A 22,659-nucleotide genomic window follows, 5' to 3' on the forward strand; every position below is an offset into this window, starting at 1 on the left:
GATATTACATTCAAGACACTGAACCAGTTTCTTCTGGTTCACACTAGAGAAAATAGCTGTTTACCCAAGAACATGGCATAAATGAAGCAGGACTAATTTGTAACTGATACCAGCTTGGCCGTAGGATTCTTGCAAGAGATAAGATGAAGTACCGCAGCAGTACATTCCCTCTGCAAGTGTATTTTTATCCTGCCAGAAGATTTTCCCTTCTAATTCTAGTCAGTCATGTCAATGATATTCCAGGAAAAGGAGGATTAGAGATGTCTTTTCCTATAGATAGGCTCAGACAGACATCATCTTAATGCCTTGGAAATCGCTGTCTATTTGTATAGACTAACTGCATCATGACCCATAAAGCCAGTTTAGTCCATCCATCCATATTTGCATCAATAAATGCTCCATGATTGACTTTATTTTTCAATGGGGATAGTGTAAAAAATTTGCAACATCAAAAAGTTCTGCCTGATATCACTCTGCCTCTCCTTCTCATACAATATGTTTGCCTTGGTAACCCAAAGAAATGGCTGAATTTTCACACAAAGAACCATCTCAGGAGCGATCGTCCCATTTCTTATAGAGTCTTAATTGGGCAGCTGAGCACTTGCAGTTTCCAGCAGGGATTTACTGTCCAACGGGAGGAGAAAATTGATACCCATGTAAGTGTGATCTCTGGCATTATATTAGCTCAGAAACCCACTGTACATGCAAGCCTTCCCTTGCACGTGCCAACACAGATATGAAACAGAAAAGTAATTTTATGCTGAATATTAGCTCGAGTAGGAAGTTATCACTTTAATAACTATAAACATTCATTTGCTTGCTTCGTTACACAGCATTAAAGCTGGGCAGATCATTTACAACAAGCTTGTTAGAACTACTCAGTATTCAAAGTCAGGCCTGTTTTACTGCGAGACACATAGGACACCCAGGAAGGGAAAAGAAAAGCTTCCTGACTAGATGAACATCACATTTCTGGTTGGAATATTTGGAATTGCTCATTTGATTTTCCAAAATCATTACTTCTTGCTCACCTAACATCTAGGAATTCAGGTATACATAACGGCTAGACTATCTTAAATAACAAATGCACGTGGAAAATTACCACTGAGTCAATTGTCTTAACGATGGGAACAAATACCTGGGGAAACAGAGCCCTGGGGAGCGCACCCGGACTGGCAGAGCAGGGAGAAACGATCCAAATACCCAGAACTGCACAAGCTTTCCAAGTATTTACTCACTGGGTTACATTTTTTTTAATCAATCTTGTTAAGAAATGAAAGAAAAGCATTTGTAGTTTCCGCAGAGGTTGGACAAATTTCCTCAGGACAAATTTCCTCAGCCCAGCTTTCCTCAGCCCCGCAGCTTGCTGGACCACCCCAATCCCATCAGCTGGGCGCTAGGAGGAGATCAGCAGAACAAACCTCCAGGTAACTGGAGGGCACTAGAGATGTCTAACCTTACTCCTTAATTTCTTAAATTCCGTTCCCCAGAAAAAAATATTTCTTACAGGCAAATTTTGTCTCGCCTCACTCATTCAATCTCACCTACGACGGCAGTAAGAAACTGAGGAGGGAAGATGTTAGGCTGAGCTTAAGGGTTTCACACGAGTAACTCTGCTGTCACAGTACCTTCCCCCCAATGTGCGTTGAACCCTTACTAAGTGCTGTGACCCCTTTGAAATAGCCATCACTTCTGTTTGCTGTGGAAGAGAAGCTGTTTCTTCAAAAAAACACCATAAAAATAATTGAGTAATTGTGGTTATGAAAATGTGTTTTGTATCAGCAGAATTTGCTAATGAAGCAAGCTGACAGACACATGAAAGAGCATGTAGAAAAACGCTGGCATTAAGAGCTGTTTTTAACATATAATGTTGCTTGGCCGTTAAGGTACTGATAGGAAAAATACTTAGTCACTTCCTAGCTGTTCTGTGGCAGGCTAAAACATTAAATTTAAACCATTAAATAATTCTGAAAGCAAGGGAACAGGTGGCAAATGGTTTATATGGCAGATGGTGCCTTTTTAAATATTTGTACTCACTGTTAATTTACGGAGTCCATAACTACAGACTCATATCTTACCTTTTTCACGCAAATAATTAAGAAATTGTATGTGAAAGTAAGGAAATAAATACCCCAATTCTTAATACGGTAGCCACAAAAGTGGTATTAGAGATTACTAGATATCCCATACCTGAATTACTCTATGTACCTGCTTACATTCCCAAAGTTTATTGCATTTGGGTTTTTTTTAAGATAGTCCTCTTCAAAGACTTGGCTGGAAAATTAAGTTCTCTTTGCCAGCAGAGCACGTAAGCATGAAGATGCAGCACAGCGAGTAGCTGCATCTCCACAAGCTCCTATTTAGTCTTTATGTTAAATCTGGCACAAAAACTAAGTTAACAGCAAGGCTGACATTAAATCTTTAAGGGAACATTTTGCCTGGTATCTGTATGAGCAGAACCACCAGTAGATGAAAAAAGAAGAAAGGAAAAAAAGGAACGAATAGCCCAAAACGGAGCTCCAATAGCATTGCTGGAACCTTCTTCATTTTAACTCATTGATGTGAAAACAGTTGACCCTGTGCTCAGCAGACAGCATAGGAATATTGTGCTAAGACCTTTCTCACTGCACACTGTTTCTGAACAGCTCCATCCCCAGGTACTTGAGTTTTATTCTAGTGAATATTCCCACGCACGATCCTCAAGACAAGGCTGTCCCCAGCACGGACCGTTGGAACAAAACCCATTTCAAAGGAGAACTGAACAGCAAGTGACACTTCCCCAGGCTGGGGGAGGGATGGAGGCGACGCTCCATGCGCGACCATGCTCCGTGCGCAACCATGCTCCAGGCCCATCCCTGCATCACCAATGACCTCCAGGCTCCACTCTGCTTTGAATCTCTTCCTACTGCTGTTGCTGATGAACTTTTACACCCTCTCTTAATCCCAACTTATGGAGACTAGAGGTATTCAAAGAAACATGAATTTTTTCAAAGAAGCGTTTCTCATAACACACTTGCTGCTTGCAAACAATTTAACTTAAATCACGAGGTTCTCTAGAAAAAGGATGAGCAAAAGGATCATTTAACAAAAGAGCTAGAAAAGGTCCAACATCTTTTGGGATGCAAAACTTTCAGAAAGCAAAAGTTGCATCCCAAAGGTCACGGTACCATGTATCAAGTCTGCCATGTATCAAATCTGCCATGTATCAACATCAGATTCACTCAGCTGGCTTCCCTCTGCTTAAGGATGATTTCCCCCCCGCCCCCCCCCCAGGAATAAGAGTATTTGCTAGTATTGGAATTTTGGTATTTTTTTTTCCACCAGACACTAAGGATTGAAGCTCATTAAAGAGAGTGTTCAGATGGCTACATTAGATACACAAGGATGTTTCAATGAACAGCTTAGAAACGACTCAGCTGCCAACATTTTCACATTTGTTTAGCCAACAGGATTGATATTGTGCCTCCAGCTTGGTTGAGGCTTGTCTCAAGTCATCATAGATAAAATGCAAGGTAAAATAACTACATCTTATCCTCCAGAAGCTGCCAGATGATAATTGCAGCATAAAGCATTTCAGGTTACACACTACCACCTTGAACATCCCTCTCTGCAAGAGCAAATGCTGGCTGACCACAACACAGACCTCCCTCAAAACTGACCGCTGGAGGTTCGACAGTGTTTAAAAAGAAAGTGAAAGTGGTGCCAAAGAATTAATTTTATCATTGCAGGAGCTCCTAATTATTACAGCTTTAACCACTTTCAGAAGGAAGTCTAGTCATAATATTCAGGATATTCGTTATTAGAAGATGGCTAAATCAGCATTTTATCTGGCATTGCTCTATATACTGTATGGAAGACACCGCATAGATCTCATTTCTTACCAGCTTAAAACTAGGAAAACTGCTCTAGCCAAGTTTTCCAAGGGGCTGCCACCACTGCTCTGCATTTTAGCGTTAGAAGCAGAGCTCGCCATAAGGGAATGGTACTAGACACTGTGTTAAACCCAATGAAACCTCAATAAAAGAAAACAAGCACATCAAAGATGCTGTCAACAAAGGAAAATTGAAACGTTTAACTTAGTTTAAAAAGTATCAGGGAGAAAATGGACTTTTGTAAACAAAAATGGCATCAGTGCAGCATGCTCAGAGGTTCTTTGAAACTGCTGCAATTAATTAAGACAGAATCCTACATTCTGGCGGACAGAAAACAGAATAATGTGTCTCGCAATTGCCAGATACCTCTCAACCTTATTACAAAACTGATTGCCACGGGACTTGTCTTGAATCATTTAAGATGGGAATGGCTGAAGAGGAGAAAATCTGGAAATCAAGTCTAAGTTTTCATCTGCAAAAATTTCAAGTATCATATTCCTACACAAACTAATCAAGCTGCTCTCCAGAACAAAATTCTCTGATTTTACCTAGGTATTTCCACACCATTTACTTTTTCTTTTTTTAAATCAAATGAGAAATGATTAACCAAACCAAACGAAACCAGACTAGAAAAGCAGAGAGCAGGAGGAGATTGCTTTCTTCCAGCTGTTGGAAACAGCAGCCCAGACCCCTGAGACGTCCCATTACATCTCCCTGGGGCACAGCTAGAGGAGCCAGCACCATTGGCTGCCATAGTTCAAATACACTTTTGACTTTACATTCTATTTTAATTTTTATTTCATTTTTCATTTTTATTTACTTTTTTTTAATTTCAACTTTTTCTGCAATATCCTGGAGCCTCACTGTTTCCAGGCACCGTTAGCTTTCCACATCACATTTGGTCTGCATTTAGCTTTATCCTTCTGCAACACCACATGCAAGGATTTCAAGATTTTTCAGTCTTATCAAACACCTACTCACCATTTGTAGATGTGACCCTACAGCCATTCAAGTCATCAGCAAAGCCCCCGCAGATTTTACTGAGTCAGGACACCAGGCACTTTGGTGGCCTTCCCACACCCCAGTCCACGAGAAACATGACCACTGACATCATTTTTGAAGGACAGGGAGGAATAACGTGCCTTTCAGGTGGCTAAGAAAAACAGATTTGCTCTATCTAATATGACCAAATAAAATAAAAACAACAACAACAACAACCTCCAATACACACATTCTCCATCCACATTCATCAAAGTCAAGAATTTTTAGAGTGCAGGTAGGACTGGGGAAGGAGAGACACAACCCTCTGCTCCCTCCTTTTCTGCTTACAACATCACTCTGACGCCTCACTTCCAGAAAGTTACTTCAGCAGCAACTTACCTCTTGCACAAATTGCACGACCTGTTTACACAGCTCCGAACCAGGATAATGGCAGAAACCATCTTTTAGAGATCAGAAACAACTGTTGTCAATCGTATGAGCCGTAAACGAGCCCAAACAAAAAATGAGAATGACACTGGTATTCAATTTCATCCCCCGCAGCATCAAGACAAGGTTTTGTAATATCATTTTATTCAAATGACCACATCATACTGAAATTCAATTGGGTTTCTGATTTTAATGGATATTAACAAATATGTTAAATGTCAAGTCCAGAGGCATTAAGAGCAGAAAATTCATGTCCTACGCTAGGAGGGACTATGGCTACAGTGGGCTCTCGAGCCAAAGGAAATGTCTTACGGCTAGAAAACAGAAACATTTCCAGCCCACTGACCCCCAGGATGGTTGATTTTGATAACGTCTGGTCCAGGCAGGGATGCTGTGCTCTGAGCTGGCATTTAGCCTCAGTGCAGAGGCACTGAGTCCTCAACCTAAAACCACTTGAGTATGAACTTCTGAGGGTAAGAAAAAGTTGTGTGTGTCTGGCTTTTTTTTTTTTTTTTTTTGATTGTTCACTGGGGGTCAGAGCCTTGCCTGTATTTTCGTTTTGCATTACATTGTAACATGCAACCATAGTTCCCCAGAAGATCACAGACCACTTCATGTAGAGAAATATAGTTCCTCAACCTTAAATATAGGGTATTTTATGTTTCTTCTCTTCCATAAAATTATTTCATTGTTAAAAGTTTCTACGATCAGCATGGTGCCAAACTAATAGCAAACAGCAAAAATGATTACAGAAGCTTCTCCTGTCACAGAGCCAAGGGACCAGTGCATCCCACCCTCATCTGCTTATCCCCAGGTCCAAAGACCCAGCGGGATCCTTCACAGCATCCGGCACAGGGAAAGGCTACAAAAGGTTTTGAATTCCCCAAATATCCCGTACTCTATTATAGCTCTACTTCTGATTTTCTTTTACAAAATGTAGAATAAATTGTATTAAAATGAGCTTATAAAATTACCACCTCATTCTGCATACTTTGAGTTCTCCTTAGTCCACGGAACCTGGCAATTTGCTTCAAGGAAGCTCCAAGAAATTCCGTCTGCGAGGCTGGAAAAACACTGGAGCCTGGATCCTCGCCCAGCCAGTGCCCTCTACCATACCTCCCCAACAGCCCACCTTGTTTCACTAACTTGCTATTTCTTAACTAAGTTTACTAATTAGGCTGGCAGAAAGTAACACAGCCAAACTGTAAGGCTGCAAAACTAATCATATTAAAAGGCCTCCTTAAAAGTAAATATTCAGTTATAAGATTATTGATTGAACAAACCACTGTGATTAGAAACACAATGCTGCAGAAGGTAGTATAATACCGGTCTCCAGTATAATCAATTAACAGTGTATAACTAAGCACACAATGTTCAGCCTTACAGGCACCAATATACATGCAGATTTAAGTTGGAAATAATTTAATCTTTTGTTCCCTAAGTTCATTCCTATTACGTGAACATTGCCTGCATAAACTTTTGACAAGGAGAACATGGAAATTTCATTAATTACCATGTTACTTTATAAATCACACATGGATCAAGAAAAATGCAGCTGCCCCCAGGGTCCACAGATTACGCTATCTCCAAGATGTATTTCTCTTTGAAAACAATAAGACATCTTTAATAAAGGCTAACGCACAGATGTTTTTAACTGAGAGGCCGACAGGGTGATAAAGCATGCTCCACACTTGGGATTACCTGTACATTAGATTACGCTTTCTTGATGCTTTCCCAGCCATTAACTTACATGGCAATAGAGACATTTATTTTTGACAGCAGAGAGCTGCCTTTGGCCAACTGACCATTTTTGCTGTAAGTTAAGTTGAATCCAGCTTCAGCACCTTGCCCAACGTGTTTCAGCAGCGGAGAGCAGGGGCAGCCCCTCGGCAGCCCCAGCGCGCTGGGTTTAAAGCTTCTGCACATGCTTCTCCCCCCTTTTCACTCACACCTATCAACACCTGGCTCCTTCATTAGCACTCACAGAAACCCTCACCCCTTTTTTATCAGGTAGCTATGGCTGTACCTTCCTGGACCCAGCCAGAGGATGCCAGCCCAGCTGCAGAGCCATCCGTGCCCCAAGGGCACACGAACACTCCTTCCCACCCACCCACACCGCACCCAGCCAGGGAAGCTGTTCATCAAGCTGGGGTTGACAAAGGTAATCTAAACCCAGCACCTTCGAGCCCTCTTCTCCGCCAGCGCGATAAAAAGGAATTTCATAAAAATGTTTTATGTAAGCCTTTGCAAAGGCACTAGCCTTCTCTCCAGAGATGGTGATTAATAGAGAAAAACGGTTAGCTGAATCTCAAGTTTATTGTACATGAACTGGGCATTTTCAAGCTTTCTTTTCTGAAAAGCTACTATATATTCTGTAGGAGAAAACACCCAGAAGTGTGTGGTTTACTGTGAATGATTGATAATAGGATGATTGCTCAGGCACTCAAAGCATGATATTTGATAGCCTATCATACACTCATTCGAAAGGAAAGCAACAATTATCATGGCCTGACATGTTTATCATTGCAGAGCTGAGCCAGTTATCAAAGTGGTAGAGCTTCCCGGCATTATAATATTCGATCATGTCTAACACACTTCATGCGGAGCTCACCGCCGCAGCCGTAAATCAAAAGTCCTGCACCGGCTCCTTCCCAGATCACCCAAGCATCTCAATTCAGGGAAGAACACATCTGGCATGTAATTCTGGTTTGCAGCACAGATAAAGAATGATTTTTTCTCCCATTTGGATTCCCCTCTAAGATGCTCACTTACAAACAGGAAAAATGGTTTCTGTGGGTCAAATAATACTCCATGGGAAGCACCACCATGCCTGCCCTATAGCAGCGATTAACTCTACTTTCTGTTCTTATTTCAGTACCGTCCTTCCTTGACAAAGTCTGAAAGACTTGTACCTTTAGTCCTATGGGTCAGTTTGCTCTTCAGACTCCCTAAACACAAAACCACTGCCATACGCCTGGCAGGCATTTATCTGGGTGATTCTAATGACTGCTCAACAGGAACAATAATTACTGAGATACATTTCTCATAAAAAGATTTCATCTGAACACCAGAAATCGTAACTGCATACCTTCTGTGAAATTCAATCTCACTGTGTCTTGCTGTGTTACACTTCAAGTACCAAAAAGATGGAAAATGCACTCTAATTTAAATTTTTAACTTAATTGGTACATAACATTTCTAAAATATAGCCTTAAGCATTCAAAGAACAGTTTCAAAAATTATCCTAAAGACTTTAAATCAGTCAGACTTCCACAGGGCGTCAGGGATGCCATAGTACTTCCCCAGCTGCCATATTCAGAAAGTTGTTACACACAGCCATGCTAAGAAAACAGCATTTTTTCCAGCAAGCAACTACATCTAAACCTATCAGAAAAAAAAATACAAAACCATGGCTACATTATTCCGGCATATTTTATATTATAAACACTCAAGCAATCTACTTAAGTCTTAATCAAATATTACCGTATGTCGAGCAGATACCTTTCAACTGCCAACACTGCAACCTGAGGATCTGCTGCAAAGACTTGGTGCCACTATGACCACGTTTTCTTACAGAAGTCACTATGATGACAGAGGATGCAGCTCAGTTCACCTACTGCCTGCAAACGTCACAGCGTACATAAACTTTGCAAATGTAGATAGAGTTTTGAACTCACTTTTAACACACAGTTTCAGAGAACACTTCTAAGCAGCACCAGAAAAAATAATTTTAATTCTGGATTACAGTAATGCCACCTATATCCCCTGAATATTTAATTTACCAAAGCACACCAACAGCAAAACTCATCCTCAGAAGCCTCTCTCTGTTGCAAAGTAAACATAAAAAGCTGCTCATTAGTGCCACCAGGAGTGACCTTACCTGGAAAAGGTGAAGCCAAGACTGGAATTTTGATAGGGGAGAAGGTCAGCACGTGGCAGGGCTGGACGCTCGGCGCCGAAGGTCCCTGGGGGGCTTCAGGCTCCACTGACACCATCGCGGTGGTGGCCGCAGTGGCCAACGCCAGGGTCTGATTGCCACCGACCGGTTTAAGGCTATTCTGGCAACCACCTGTGGAAGAGTGAGATACAACAGATTTTATTTTTAATTGGAAACCAGTGGATTTACCTAAGATTATACGTTTTCAGCATTCTGAATTTCAATGCAAGATGGAACAAAAGTCTGCAACATTTCCCACCCGGCCTCCACTGTTTGCATGTCCCCCTTAGCGAGACACTGGATTTTGAATTATGCAATATATTTCTAAGGACTCTCAAAGCCCCTTTCCTAATCATTATCCTTAGAGTCCTAGCTTGTGGTTGGTGCATTTTTAGATATTAAAACTCCATATATGTGAACATATCATTATAACCTAGAGGGACAAGACAGTAGTGAGTCATATATAAACTGTGCAGAGTTATTAAATTTAAATGAAAAACCTCAATAAAAAAGTCAAATATTTGAACACATCAGTCGGTATTTTCTTCAGCTCCCACAACTTCGTAACAGCGCATGACCACCCTTATTCTGACTTTTCCTAAATGTAAGTTGTCTCATTTAAAATCTGAATATTTTTGTTACTTGTTCTATTAATCATCCAATGTTACTGTTATATGCCCAGCTTTTCTCCTGTAACGTGCATGCAAATACCTGAGTTTTAGAAGTTTTACATACTAGTATCCTTCATCCTGAAAACACACCATGCAGGAAACTTCAAACGGTTTCACATGGGAACTCAGAAGAAGTCCCCCAAATCAAGGCTCAAACGCACTTTAGACTATGTAACATTTACCTTTAAGTCTAACAAGCTTTGGGGGGAAGACCTTCAGAGCTCAACCTTGGATAAACATGTTAAACAAACAAGAAAATGAGTAGTAAAAATCTTAAGGAGAAAACCTAATTTGACAAACACCAGCTGTTACTCCCTCTACACTGAGCTATGTATTCAAAAATTAAGCAATCATTAGCTTATTATGTCATTTAGCAAATGTTTTCAGTTCATGTGGAAATCCTTCAGGCAATAAGAGCCAACTGTAGCTCTGCAAAAAATCACTATTTGATCAGACTCCTCACTTCAGGCGTTCCGTGAGTTTGTAGGAGTTCTTTTTCTACGTGCATCTCTGCAAGGAAAACAGGGAATCAGCCCATGACCATGGGAAGCGTGACCATCGGAGCATCGGGGTGGGTGATGCAGCCCCTCTGCAGCACCACTGCTCTGGGTAAGACAACTGCAGCTGACCAAGCCCGGTTAAGATCATATTCCCCTACACAGCTACATAGCCCAGACACCTCATCCAGGCTCTTCCATCCTGCTCTGGCTTCAGACACCTAAAAAGTTTTGACTTTCAGACACCGAGTGCTGTTTTGCTCTCAGTTAGTGTTGGGGAAAGAGTGGGTCAGTGGGTTTTGGAAAGGAACCTGCTTTAGTTGCAGCTAAGTGGGGCTCCTGAGGCTATCTATTATACTAACTTTTGCTCCTAACTCTTTATAAACAGTTATTTGCCAACAAAATAAGCTCTCTGCATTAGCAAAACAGAAGTCAAATATATTCAGTAAGCATCACAAAAAACCTTCTATTATTTCCACTGCATTTGTCAATTCCAAGAAGAATTCATTTAAAACACCTGCATATGCACTAATTAACATGCACGTAGGCAAAAAACCACAAATACTAAAATTGTGACGATTCAACCATAGACGGATGAAAAAGAGATTATTCTGCCAGAGTCACAATGGAAATTTAAAAAAAAAAAAAATCAGTGTCCAACTAATCCAACTGTTTAATATAAGTTTATTGTTTATTCACCTGAGGACTAGAACAGACTGTTAGGTTAAATACCTGGCCTCCAAGAGCCTGCACTCATTCCTAATTCCACCTGTTGGCAGTTGGGAAAAATCCACAAAACATCTTCTGTAACTCTTATGAAAACTAATGTTGTCTAGAAAAATGACTTTTCTACTGGTTTCCTACAGGGTACAGGAGCAGAAGGGTTATTTACTTCTCATTTGATTCTTTTTATTTTGGAGAAGATGATGCAATTTCCCCAAAGAGCCCAGGAAAGCAGCAGAATAATGTAAGCCTTAGTTGCTTGGATAGCCAAAGTCTTCCACCAGCACAGATGAGTAATGCTCCTGAAGCAGGGCTTCCTTGTTAAAGTTTCATCAATCCCCTTATTAAAGTTTCATCAGTCCGTTAAAAGAGAAGTTTTGGTGATTTCCCCGCTTTTGATGAAGTTCTCTCTCCCTCTCTCCTGCTAAATAATTCCATGAAGAAAGGACTACCTCTATAATTGTTAATACTTGAGGGGAGAGCACAGACAGGGTGTCTGGGGGTCATCAAGCCCACTCTCTTGCTTTGCACTCAACTGAACAATCGTCTCAGCAATTTATCAACCTCTAACTTAACATGATTTGCCAAAGCAACTGGAAGCTGGCCCAGGACATGACTTGCTGAGAGCTAGGGACTTTCATCTGCACTCAGTGTAGCTGGAAAAAAGTAGTTCTTCTCAGAAACAAACCAGATTTTGCTGTAAGTATTTCCAAAAACTTCTTGAAAGGGTTTTTTAGAATCATCATTCATCACCCCACATTTACATGAATTTCAAGAGTCAAATGCCTTGAAAATAGTAGTAAAATACTATCATCGATATACCCTTGAGGGAAAAAAAACCTGCAAATTTTTTCCTAGCAATGGTGGTTTCCCCAAAGCTGTTTTTGCCAAGTCACGCTACATCCTGGGTAGTAAGGTAATACTTGTCTGCTGACGTAACAAACCCTATTTCAATGTCCTTCCCCAGCCTTCCAGCTCTGCTCTTCTCAGGCAAACGGATTAGGGGGAAATATCCAAGATGGGTAGCACGTTTTGATGTGAAGCAATTGAAGAGCAGAGAGCAGTTGAAGAAGCAATGAAGAGTTTATTCAGAGATAATTAACCAACAGTGGTGAAACGCAGTGAAGGCACTGGAACCAGGCAGCAAAGCCATCACAACAGATGACATGCGATCGCCAAACAGTCACCTGCTAACATCCGTGTGGAAAAGTGTCTACACACACAGGTGTAGAAGAGGAGCTGTTTCTGTTGTGCCTTCTCTTCTAGCACAGCATCATCTACATGAGTTTGTGAATTGTACCCAATTTCCTGATCTAGAAGACCCATTTTCACATGGCAGACCTGTTCCTGCTGGCTACATAACTGAGCTGCCAGGTACCATTCCTGGTGTAGCACAAACCAGCCTGGGCCACACTGCCACATCTGGCCAGCACACGGCTTGACAGAACAGCACAACTTCCACTGCCCAAAGCCAGCATTTCCTTCCCGGGGTTTTCAGAGCACCAAGAGCAGGCTGTGAGCCTTCCCCACACAGGTACGCAAACTAGACAGACAGAAAGACATGATGGTCCTATGGCACATGCTAAATCACACAGCACGATGCACTGTCCACAAGTAGTCTCCATCACCTGCCAGGGAGGAAGGAGACCTTCGGCGATATAAAGGCTGACCCCACTGAGACCCACGAGACATATCACGTCCAGACAGAGCGTGCTCAGCATCCTTTCCAAAATCCACCAAAAAATCCTCCACTCCCCCCAGTCTGAACCAGTGCCCTCTCTACACTCACATACGGTCTCTGCAACCAGAGCACACCAAAACTGCTTTTTGGCTACTGACATTTTCTAACACATTAAAAATTGAAACCACAAGATTTTCCTCCTTGAAGAACAAACACCCAAAATAATAGAAATTACTTTATTTAACAAGACAAAAGTAAAGACTATTAACACTTGTGAGATATGAAGATCTACTCTTACCTAAAAAGGGTAATTCAAGACCTTCCCTTTCAGATAAAAAGTATCGGTATTGTGAAAACTTACTGTACAGACAATGTAATGGGTTTTAAATCGCACTTGATTATTACGGTCTTTCAGTCTTTGTCTTCAGTTTTGCCTACAGGAAAACACCTTTACCAACAGGTTATGAATATCTTTCCCAAAAGACCCACATTAGAAAAAATGAGAGGAAAAAATTTCAAGCAGGTTAAAGACCTTTTGAACTTTTCATCTGTCTTGGAGAAAAAAGTATTAATACACATGAGTATAATGTTCCTTGTAACTTTTTTTAATGATCCAACGAATCGCTGGGTTTTGCTTATCCTTTCAGCCCATGAGCTACTGCAAGTGCCCAAAGATTCTGTAAGAGCTCTTCTGCATTAGGAGGTCCTCCTTCGGGTGAGGACCAAAGGACACCAACACAGACACTGACCTGGCTGCCTCTTCTTTTTTGCCTGGAATAGCCCAAAGACACAATTGTAACACAAATGGATTTCCACTGCAATGTGCTGATCTGTCTCTACGCAGATAAATGCACACCAAGCATATGGAACCACACAGCACTTGATTTCTATCAAAGTTTTCCAACCACCAAACCTCCTGTTTCAGTGCTGTTTCCCATGCTAATCTGTGGTAGTTTAGCATGGGAAAAGAACACCAGAACTCAACGCTACTAGGAAAAAAATCACACCAAGTACTAAGTAGCTTCCTAAAGGATCTGAAATGTTTTCCATGTATATTTAAAATAAAAAGATATTTTGAAGGGTTTCAATTTAAATGTGTATGCTATGAAAGTCATAAAATTAAACACCAATTCAATTAAATAGAAGTTAAATACTTTGACCCCGGAGTTAATAAAAGTTAGTAATGCTGAGGTCCTAAACCTCACCCATAGAAGGACGTATACCATTCTCACTTCTTTTTAAAGCAATATGCAAGCTCCTTATTTTTAGTCATAAACCAACTGATCACTAACACCCTGACTGTCTGTATCCCTGTTCCTTTTGGGTTTCCCTGCCCTGGTTTTTCCCTGCCCGCCCTGGCCTCAGGGACAGCACTGCTCTTCAGGTACCCACACTGCTGCCCAGCCCCTCTGTTACTGAGTTTTTGCTGCATCCAAGCACTGCACAGTCCCAGCTGCTATTTAAAAAACTTAAAAGTCCATCATTTTTTATTAGAAAGCCAGTTCAGAAATGTTCACTGAATCTCAGCTATGCTGCCCACATCAGCTACAGCCTGGAACGGAGGGTTTGTGGGATAACACAGCCACAGCCAGCCGACCCCACCAGTCCAGCCCGCTGGCATGGGATCTGTGCGTGGCGTAGGGCTGCAGCGCAGCACACCAGCCTGAAGTCAATACATTTTGACAAGGGGTACACTTGTCACAGAGTAAATTCCCTGATCAGCTATTGCTGCCAGATGGGTCGAGAGGAGGGAGCGATAATAAAGAGCTGACATGGCAGCTCCATCGCACCTGCATCCCCCATACGCACCAGCCCAGGGAGACAGATCATAACACAGCCTGGTGAGAATGCCATCCCGGCACCATGGCCAGTTTAGCTCTAAGGCAACAGCCGTCACAAAATACTTAACACTGCTTCCAAAGATGTATGAAAGAACAGCTCCAAAACAAAGAAAAAAAATTGAAACGTGAATTATTGTTTATTGCCCCTTATTCCCTCTCCCTTCATCTGTAGAGTCTGTGAACTAAAGTCTCTTAGATGACAGTTCTTTATTAGACTTACCAGAATTAAAATTGACAACATCTGTCTTTTGATGGGGGGGGGGGGGGGAAGGTAGTTGAAATGGGCTAAAATGACTGTCATTACTTGATCCTCCCTCCTTGAAGACAAACCATTAAAAGGGGGAATACCATAACAAAAACTGTGTAGAGATCGGTGGTTTCTGCCCTAACCCTCCCTCACCCTCCCAGCTCCGCTGCTGTGGGGAGGCACCACACCATGGCCATCAGCCTCCACAGAGGGAGGTCCTGCTTTCACCACCTTCTCTTCACCAACAGTGGTGGTGTCAGAGAAGCCATCTTGGCCAGCTAATCCATTAAAACACAAGGTTTAAAAAAAAAACAAACCAAAAACAACAAAAACCGCGCAACAGGGCAAAACCTGACAATTTACAGAAGAAAACGAGCCTTTTCTGCTTGTTTTCCCCATTCCTCCCAGCTGGAGGGGCAGGCACCCAGGCAGAGCCACCAGCAGGGCTGCGCCCACAGCTGGCAAGAGAAACCCCCGTCAACAGCCGCCCTGGGCCCGGGTACAGCAGGATGCCAGGAGGAAAACTTTTGCTCAGAAGTATTTCAGCCATTGGTTACAAATCCGGTATTTCTGAAAACCCTACATGTTGGACCATTTGCAGAGCTGATAAAAATGATCACTTATACGTAAAAAATGATAGCTAAGATTAAAAGGTTACCGATTATAAAAATGTTACGTTTGAAGACATGAGTTTTTTAATAACATAGATATTTATACTACATATAGATACACATAAATATACTGGCTTCAGTACATCCAAGGAGATGCTGGCTTGGTTCTGATTTTCCTCTCTCAGGGCTGAGAAGAGGGGGCTGCCGCCAGCTCCCTCGGAGCAGGACAAATAGGGGCACACGCTCCCTGAACTTAAAGGTTGAACTTCAACTTTCTTAATAAATTGTCCCTCACGCTGGTAGAAGATCAGATGCAAGATGCCAAGTGAAAAGAGGTTTTTAAAAAAAAAAAAAAAAACCAAAACCAAACACAAAACAGGGGGAGGTCCAAGTTTAGTGAGTCAGAGGTAAACTTCCTACCTGTAGACATTTTGTGAATATTTGGATTTATTCAAACGTTTTTTGGATAATTCCCCATAAATGGATAGCAACTGGGAAGATAAGTTACTTTTACAATTGTTTTATTCATCAATAGGATTAGAAAGCTGTTTACTACAAGCCCTTGGGATCGAGCACTAGCTATTCTCCTTCCTTGCTCCACTCGGCTCTCTACCATTTAAAAGATACTTCCCGGTACTATAAAGTCAATAGGACCAATATGCTTCAGCAGACTGAGATGTCATTCCAGTTGGGTACTTTCCATAGAATAAAAGTATCTCTAAAAGGAGGAGGAAATGGAAAGTGTTATTTAAAATGAGCCCACCCCTACATAACACCACGCTGTTGGAATATCTAATGCAGGATATCACTAATGCCAGGCATTTGGGAAGGCTCACTTGGCCAGCACCAGCCAGGGTCAGGACGGCACTCCAAGTCAGGACAAAAATACCACTTTCTCTCCCTCAGCAAAGTGCATCCTTGAAGTGACGGGTTTGAGTTTTGAAGACGGAGACACGGTTGCTTCTTGGTTAATCCCCTCCTGTCATTTCACAATCCAAACTTCACTGAACAGCAATTTATAAACACCCTAGCCCGCCCGGTCGCCCGGGCGAGCCCACGCCTGCGTGGTGCGGCTGCACCACGGTTTGGTGCTCTCCCTCCGGTGCCCAAGAGCCACCTGGAATTTCACTCCTGTTCCTGTCCGCATGCAATGCACCCCCACGCAATGCCCCCACACACATCAGGGCTTGGCGCCAGTCATGATTTTAATGGGAGCTTCCGATGCCTCTTGCAAGGAACTTTGTCTTTTTATCAAGCACAAATACTTGGAAGACCTGTAGCACATAAATTTATAGCACCAGTATTGATACTCACAGAAGGCAGATGACTGAGAACCTGCTGGCCCCGCTACCTAAGTTGCACGTGGTCTGAAATGTCAGCTGCTGAGCAACTGAAGCAGTATTTATCAATCAATAAAACGAAGCAATAGATTGACTTAAATAGCATATTTATCCCAATGCAAAGGAAAACATATTGATATCCCTATCTTCCATAGCCCAAAGGGAGGAAAAAAAAGCTTATTGTCTTTTCCATTTGTAAACTCCAACTATTGCAATAAATAAAATACCTGGCTCCTCACAAACAAGAACAGCCTCTGCAAATCACTGAAAAAAAAAAATCAGGATTTCTTTATAATAAGGTCTTGGGGACAATATTATGAAAGTGTCAGAACTACAAGCCTTCCCCATAAACACGTTAAATTATAGAAATAAAACTGCATGTAAGTGAAAAAGAAAAATCTTAACTGGGCTAAAGGTTGCACTTGATTTGGGTAGAAAACAGAAAAAAACACCAAAAAATGCACAAACTTAATAAGCAAAACAAAAACTTTGTAGAGGCTGTGACTGAAGTCAAGCATTCCCAGAGACTTAATAAAGTGTTCGCCTCTGCAGTGCCTGAGTGCTCTACAAATAAAGAGGGTTTTCATGGCATTTCAGGGATATTCAGCTTCCTGCAGTGCTATTCTTGTTTTACAAGCAGGGAGCCCTAGCACATGCACATTAAATATAAGAGAATCCAGTCTGAGAGGCCCAAAACCTGACTACGTATATACACATGTACTTCAAATATAAAGCTTGTGTTTAGCAAATAGAGAAGGTCACAGGTTGTGTCATGTATTTCAAAAGTATTAAAAAACATAAGCAAAGGGAACCCAAATTTAACACAAAGCAACCACATTTCTTCATAGATTTGTAATGTCTGAAGCTTAAACTGAAATTACCTAGAAAACTGTATCTGTTTGTACATGTGTATATGCATATAAATTCTAATACTGATACTTGCTACAAAAAACATTGGCTCAGTTCTGTAAAGATTAGTGGGATTAAGAGAAAGAAAAGGACACTAACAGGAAGGATCAAAATTTTAATCTACATAGGATCGGTAATGCTAAAGCAATTTGGTGAAAGAATATACATGAACTCTTCGTCCTGGCATTTCTGATTTCAACACCAATGGATGAAAAAGCAAAAAGATAGGTATTGAGCAAAGAGCCACTGTGGAAACGTAGAGGCAGCAACAAAGCTTTGACTTAGCAGAAAATATTTTCTGTTGAAAAATCATTCCACAAAAGAAAAAAAATAAAATATCTGATTTAAGAAGACTATTTTCCTTCAAGGAAACCAACACTGAGAAACACTGAAAGTCTTCATTCCAGGTTAGATTGCCTCTGTTACAAACGAAAAAAATACTATGAGCATTTTGTTAAATATAAAAACCATTAAAAGGCTTTCACCTCTCCAGCATCTCCTCCCAGCACTCACGGCTCTGACAAGGCTCCCTGAAGGAGACCAAGAACACAATGTGTTTGCTATAATGCATTCTTCTGCATATACCTTAGCGGCTATTACTGAAGACATCCATAGTACCAGGGCCAGTACAGCACTCAAGATCAGTAAGAAAATGCAATTTCTGTTGAAATGTGCATTAAAAAATTTAAAAAAAAAAATCCATTTGAAGACTGTCAAACATTTTAAAATGGAAACAGATGTTCAAGTGTTACATTTTCCTTTGCTCTGAGTAGAAGTGCGGAAGGCAGCATCCAGGCTCCATTTACCCAACAGCCTAGCTGAAGCTCCTGCACTACAAACACTCTATTTTCAAGGTTACGCAAGGCCCCAAATTGCTGCTGAGCAACCGCCCACAACTTTAACCCCTAAAAACTCTTGGGGGTATTTATTCAATAAGCCATTGGCAAGATTTACAGAAGCAACCTTTGTTTCTATGTGCTTGCAGCACTGGTTGTGGCCAGGACTTAGTTCAGGCATGGATGGAAATTCCTTATCGCAGGCTAAGGGTCTCCCTACAGAATTCCCAAGTCTGTATGTAGACAATCTGTATGTAGACAATCTGCTCAAAGCATGATACCCTGAAATGAGCTGCAGAGTATTATGGTCTTCAGTAAGGAGCCCAGTAATGACCTTATATTACTCGTTCTACTGGAGTGCCCACATACTGTTGGGTTTAGCATCGCACTGGCATTTCCTGGAGAGCCAGCAAGCTTTCAGTCCCTGCAAATGCTGGAGCCTGCGCCATACGGGACTGTGCACACAATTACGGGAGACAGACTCACTAACCTTGCATTTCACAGTCACCCTTCAGCAAGCAGAAGGCAAACATGGATTTCAAGGGCTATAAGCTGAAAGCCACCATCTCAACATAACAAAATCACTGCATTTCTTATGACCTCAGTCGGGACGCTTCCCTCGCTCCCCTCACTGCCCAGCCACTGCCAGAGCGGCAGCCTGCTGCAGGCTCTGCTCAGACAGGCTCTGCTCAGTGCTCTCCCACCGGCGGCTTGTGAAGCACTTCTGGGGAACTTCACTTCTTGAAGAGATGACAACACACTTGCATCTCTATCTCCTGATCCCTCCCTCACAGGAGGCTGGATGAAAGGCTTGTTCTCCAAGGTTTCCTGGGAAAATCTTCTCAAACACACCAATAAGAATACACCCTTTGCAAGGAACCACTGTCGGAGATGCTCTTGAGAGCCAGGAATGCCAAACTGCAAGAACATAGCTTGAAACATTTTTAAAACTGCTTTAATAGCATCGATAATAGCAAAAGCACTGAACATCATGTACCAAAGGGCTACAGCTTTCATCTAACGGGTGCCACCAAGGGGTCTTGCAGGTGCTCCCTCACCCCACATCCAGTGGCCACCGACCGCACGGGGATGCGTGGAACACACAGATGCCATACAGGCACACCTGACTTGGGACCAAACCAGCCACAACTTCATCCACACGGCAGAGAGAACAATGCAGGAGACAAAAGTATTAATCCTTTCTCTGCAAAAATATCTAGATGCTGCCTTCCTCACAAAAAATGCTGTATCCAGTAGACATAAAACAAGCTATCATTCCTAGGTGGGAAAATAAAATGTCACTATTTGCTTTAGATATACAAACGGTAAGTACATAAATTCATGTTTTGCAATATGCGCAAGAATAATAGCTGCTTTCTTTTCTTACAGAAAATAACACCTTCTAGTAGCTGGAGCTCACAGCTGTTAAATTATGTGCATTACCATCCACCAAACTCCAATACCTCATTCCTTTATCTTTGTAACATTGCTGAAACATTGAGAAAACAATTATATCATTACCAATAACTGTGGAAGGCAAACCTGCCATAAGACAGGCTTTCAAAATGAATACAGGCGCATAGCCTGCAAAAAGCTTATTAACTTCTCAGTTTAAACCACTTAACTAAGCAATTTGCTCTCAGTATTTTTATTACTCTTCATATTAAGTGTAAAGATTATATAGGAAATAGTTCAAGTACTACCATAACACTTCCCAGAAGCAGCTCCTGATTACGGCTGTAGCGCACTGATATCGCCATCCTGCAGTAATGCTGTCACCACGCACACTTCTCTGCACAAGCTCTGGAGTTCACACACAGCCAGGGATGTTATTGGGTTAGCACTGATCACATCAATCAGAAGTAAGATTTAAAGAGGGATGGAAAGATTTAGAAAGATGGTTGGGGGTCATCGTGCTCCTCCCTGCAACTCTTCCACCCGAACAGGAGCTCAGGGGATTCCTGAAGAGGTGGCAGACAACGCTGAGCATGCTGCCGGAGGAAGAGTTGGATCCACCTGAGGATTTCCTGTGAAAACAAGCTTGAGTATGCATATATTGTCCAGGGGGAAGAAAAGCTTCTTTTCTCTGTGCTACTCACAGACCACAAACGTGGCATCAGACTGGGAATGCCCCTGTTCTTGCCAGGCACACTTCTCAGGCATGCCTCCCTAACCCGCTGCCAGGTACACTCTTGTTTTATATCTGAAATATTGTATGTGATAAAATACGTTTATGCATGTTTAAAATATTTCAATATTTTTAAGATACATAAAAAAACAACAGGCTGTCACTCTGCTGCACAGAACACCTCCCTCACCATTGCGCCTGTCCTTAAAAAACACGCTTCAAACAATGCATCCTGTCTGGGAACACAGCTCGACTATTCCCCATGGCATCCCAGGAGGAATGCATTAATATAATGGGGTTTTGCCCATGGCATTCTCATTTCCAAGCGCTGCTGAGCAGCACTCCAGTTGAGCATCGGGCAATTCTGGCAGGAGGAGAAGGCAGCTTACTGCAACGGATTGTTAAAACATCAAAATATGGAACAGATTCGAGTGGTTCAACATGTTTCAATACATAACAACATTCACTGCTAATTAATCAGTCTGGCAAATGAACCCAAACAGCAAGGACCTCTTCCAGCACACTCTCACTGAATCTCTGCATTACTGGCATAATACAAGAAAACCTCCTGTGTGCTATACAGTTGCAAAATAAGTACTTTATAGGGCAAAGACCAATGTAAGAGGGGCTCTGCTGTCAACCGAATGGACACTACCTTCGATCTAAGAAAGAAACAATTGACAGCAAGCCATTAAGAATGGCTTCCTAATTCTGAAATTAAGAATATATGTTAGGGGTTTAAACATCAGTAGCATTTTACTTCTTAACCTTTTCTATGAAACAACTGGTAGTTTAAACTACTACTGTAGCACCAAAACAGAGAGATTCAGCTTTACTGCAATGTATTTTCTGTTCTTTTCCAAGTTAGCTCTTCTGTTAACAGCTGTGACATACCCGAGTTACGCAGATTAATGGAATTTATTTCACAAATATCATTGTGCGTAACTGACTCTTAATGAGATGATGGATCAATTGCTCTTCTCTACTGATAGCTGTCTACACAGACCACACCAAATTCTTAAGATTAGCAGCCAATAGGAGAATTATACATGAACTGTGTTGGCAATTTCTTGTTTGAAAATAAACCAAGTATGTTGGGAGTGGCTGGCCCCTTCATTCCAGAAGTCAACAAACAGTTATGGAATAATCTGTTACAATCATCTATAATTACACACGGTCTTTTCTTTCTTTAAAAGTAATTTAGAGGATGAAATGCACTTTGCCATCAAGGTTCAGATCAAGCAAGAGATTTTCAGCTGAATGGAATGAAACCCTTACTTTAGAGAATGGTTTAAGCATCTCTGGGAGATGCATTAAAAAAAAAAAAAAAGGTAAGTACTTAATTATTTATCTCCTACTGACCTGGTATCAGCTGAGGTGCCAACACTACTGTAGGAAGAGGCCTGGAGGCAGCAGCTGGCCTGGCTATAGCCATAGCTACTTGATTTGTCATTAACAGAGGTTTCTCATTTCCCTGGAAGAGTCTTGATTCCTCAGGATGTATCCACGCTGAATCCAGAGCAAATGCATTATTCAAGTATATCTGTCCAACATAAATAAATAAAAGAACGTTAAGGTTTGAGACACAAAACTCAGAAATAAAAGTGAGAATAAAGTATCTTTAACAATATTACAATACAGATAGTATCTCAATTCAGGGACAAACTTGCAAAAATAAATTGATTTCTGCTCCATTAATGTTGCAGGCTGAGTCTAGCTGACCATCTACAAAATTAACTGGCTTTTAACACAACTAATCAGCTGATGCAGCATCACAAAAAAAAAAAAAAAGAATAGCTGAAGGCAATTGTCTCCCAGACACAGTTACTCTGGAGCAAGCCCATCTGCAATTCAGAGGCTTCAGCCGTCTTCTACATAGGAGAGATGGGGGTGAGGGAGGGAAGTGGGATAAAGTCACAAAGTTTTGTTTTAATTATT

The 22,659-nt window shown here is 41.6% G+C and overlaps 1 protein-coding gene across 1 annotated transcript in view; it reads right to left on the reverse strand.

Moving 5' to 3' along the window:
* Window positions 1–22,659, reverse strand: part of TCERG1L (transcription elongation regulator 1 like) — a 99,681-nt gene that overhangs the window by 74,692 nt on the left and 2,330 nt on the right. Inside the window, exons 3-4 of the mRNA XM_076339247.1 lie at window positions 22,084–22,264; window positions 9,181–9,369 (exon numbers count right to left, since the gene is read on the reverse strand). Coding sequence (XP_076195362.1) covers window positions 9,181–9,369; window positions 22,084–22,264 — 370 coding nt within the window. The remainder of the gene's footprint in view (window positions 1–9,180; window positions 9,370–22,083; window positions 22,265–22,659) is intronic.

Source organism: Aptenodytes patagonicus, chromosome 5, assembly GCF_965638725.1.
Source record: "Aptenodytes patagonicus chromosome 5, bAptPat1.pri.cur, whole genome shotgun sequence".
Taxonomy (NCBI): domain Eukaryota; kingdom Metazoa; phylum Chordata; class Aves; order Sphenisciformes; family Spheniscidae; genus Aptenodytes; species Aptenodytes patagonicus.